This window comes from Gavialis gangeticus, unplaced genomic scaffold (genome assembly GCF_001723915.1).
Source record: "Gavialis gangeticus isolate Ggan-Ray unplaced genomic scaffold, GavGan_comp1, whole genome shotgun sequence".
NCBI lineage: Eukaryota > Metazoa > Chordata > Crocodylia > Gavialidae > Gavialis > Gavialis gangeticus.
In genome coordinates this window covers 15,071,121-15,073,991 of record NW_017729028.1, presented here as the reverse complement: position 1 = coordinate 15,073,991, position 2,871 = coordinate 15,071,121, and the positions used below count along the sequence as shown (strand labels likewise).

General features: G+C 35.2%; 1 protein-coding gene across 1 annotated transcript in view; it reads left to right on the top strand.

Moving 5' to 3' along the window:
- Nucleotides 1-2,871, top strand: part of NBAS (neuroblastoma amplified sequence) — a 457,208-nt gene that overhangs the window by 86,708 nt on the left and 367,629 nt on the right. The window contains exon 17 of the mRNA XM_019520763.1: nt 1,925-2,076. Within this exon, the coding sequence (XP_019376308.1) occupies nt 1,925-2,076 (152 nt within the window). The remainder of the gene's footprint in view (nt 1-1,924; nt 2,077-2,871) is intronic.

Sequence of the window (2,871 nt, the reverse complement as noted above, 5' to 3'; positions counted from 1 at the left end):
AGAAAATGGAGGTGAAGAATTGGTTAAAGAGGTCTGCTTTTGGTGAGCCATAGGGACTTTTGAGTGCTCTTGCCCCTTTCATCTGCATGGGGATTGTCATCTTTTGGACTTGGAGGATTGTCTCCTTAAGGAATTACCACTCTTCTTGGACTCCCAACTCCCCTCCCCTCCGGGACCTCAGTGCCTCCCTGACTAGTCTCCTTACCTCATTGAAACTTTTGTACTCTTTGAGGACAGTTTCTACATGTTATTAAATGTTTCTTCATTCTTGTTGCAGTGTTAGCATACTCCTGCCCACAATATTTACATCTACCAACTTTCTTCCTTCCTTCAGTGGCTTGAACTTCTCTATAATGATGCCACACACTAGGTTGTTTTTTTTTTCTGATTAGGCACGCTTATGACTACTTCAAACCAAAAGCACTAAAAAACAGGTCTTATGCAAACACTTTCAACTTCCCCAACTCAAGAAAAGAAATGAGACACTGCTCTGTGTGTTTGCTGAACTAAAAGTGAAACAGAAATTAATGACAGTTTTAATTTTGCTTTTGCTTTCACTTGCAGTTTGAGATGAAATAAGAATTTTAGCTTTGGTTTTGATTTGAAATGCACAGCCAATTAGGTGAATTCATAACTTGATTTTTGGTTTGGATTATTATGTGAGTGTACTTACCCTCCTGTTTACAAATCAGTAAAACACATATGTATTCTTTCTCTCACTTCCTAGGGATAATCACTTGAAAAACATTAATTACAGCTTTGAAACTGTCAGACTTACCTAATTATAATATTGACATCCATTTATTGTTGCTAATGACTTGTATGAAACAAGCAGATCTTTTACAGTCTTTTCTCCAATGCCTGAGGGAAGGGTGTTTGTGCCCGAAAACTTGCAATTGAAGAATTTTTTTTTTGCAAAAATCTTGTTGGTTTAATAAAACATACCATCTCTACTATGAGTCCTGATTGCCTTTTCATGAAACAATGCATTTTTAGTAATGGAAAATTTCCCATGGAAAAATAAATCCCTGGAAAATTTTCTGCCCCACGTCTCTGGCCCCAACCAGATCCTTGTAGGCTGGTTGAACACTCAGCTCCTTGAATGCTGCCAGCCTGCAAGGGGAAACCCACAGTTTCCCACTTGAAAAGGAAAAATCTGTGGTTTTTCTGCATTATTTTTCTGCAGGGAATGGAAAACAGATCCCTGCTGATCAGTCAAATTTTAGAATGGTTAATTTGTATGTGTCCACACCCACAGTTTATATTAAGGATGAATAGCTTTTGAACGTGGTTTTATGATTATTCCAAACTTTGTGTACTGCATGTTCATATAGAGTGTGGAGGTTTTCAGCCACACTGAGGGGTAGGAATTATGGACCTACTTCTGAAAATATGTTGCTGAACAATATTTGTTAAATCATTACAGATCTGTGTCCTTTACATCTTTATACACAGAGGAAAATCATCTTGCTTTTTCATAGTGCTTTGTAATCCTTAAATTAAAAGTGAAGTATTACTTTTATTGTGTTTAGGGGTTAATCTGTCTTGCTCTCAACAGCAGTTGTTACAGACTTAGAAACTTGATAATTCAAATAGCTTCTCTTAGCTGGTCAGCACAGATTTATTAGCAGAATGCCATACAGAGGACTTACTAACTGTAGTTAACCAAAAACATTCCTGCACACATACTGATAAATTAACAAAACATTATAAAACTAAGCAATATTGTAATTTTCAAAATACTTTTTTTGTTATTTTATTGATTCACTCTTGTAAATTCATGTCATGCTAGAGCAAATTGACAACATTTTAAAACGAAAGACAATGTTGAGAAAAAAATGTACTGCATGTGTATTCAGTGTCTTTTAGTAGGTTGAAACATGTAATGAGAGACTTGCATTATCTCTCTTTTATGTTTTACTAGAGTAAAATAAAGAAGCGGTCTTGGGTTCTTCATGAATGTCTGGAAAGAGTTCCTGAGAATGTGGATGCTGCAAAAGAATTGCTTCAGTATGGTTTAAAAGGCACAGACTTGGAGGCCCTTATTGCTATAGGGAAAGGAGAAGATGGTGGCAGGTTTGTTGGGATAATTTTTGTGTCTTGTTTCTGTGCTTTGAAATTAATTCAGCAAAGTTGTTGGTCAATTCTCAAATGAAACCTCAGCAGGACATATGATCTTTAAAATATGTCCTCTTTAAAACAACTGTAACTATTCCTGAAATAAAGAAAATTGTGACCTTGGACATGGAGTGTGATGGTGTGAAGGGCTTAGTATAAAACCAGTATTAATTTTATCTTTTTTAAAGTTCATCCTCCACTTGGAATTGGATGCCCTTAGATTGGTTTAAACTATAGGTTGACATTTTACAATCTTTTTTCAATGTCTGCTTTCATTCTTCAAGTGGGTAGGTTAAAAAAAATCCCAAGAAAACAAAAGAGACTGTTTTCATATTTTGTATTTGGGGGGAAAATATTGTAAAGCAGGTCACTCGTATTGTATCATTTGACTTGGTATACATCAAGACATGGGGCTGTATGCCCTTGCCATTTACAGCTGTGCATGGTGCAGGAGTAGTGTTAGGAACTCTCCTGCCTATAGACATGTAAACTTAATGGATGACAAGCCTGTTTTGTGTAGAATTATGCCTTTCCTTTTTCAAAAACTCAGGCTACTTCAGTAAAGCTTACAAGTATAATACTATTCTTCAAATAATTCTGTTTACCATTTTTAGTAAAAATCAATTCTGATACAAAAGATGCAGACAGAAAGCTGTGTAAAACGTGTTGTTGGCTGGATAACTTGCTCTTTATATCTCTTTAACATTGATTTTTTTTTTTTTTTTTTTTTTTTTTTTTTTTTCAGATTTTTTT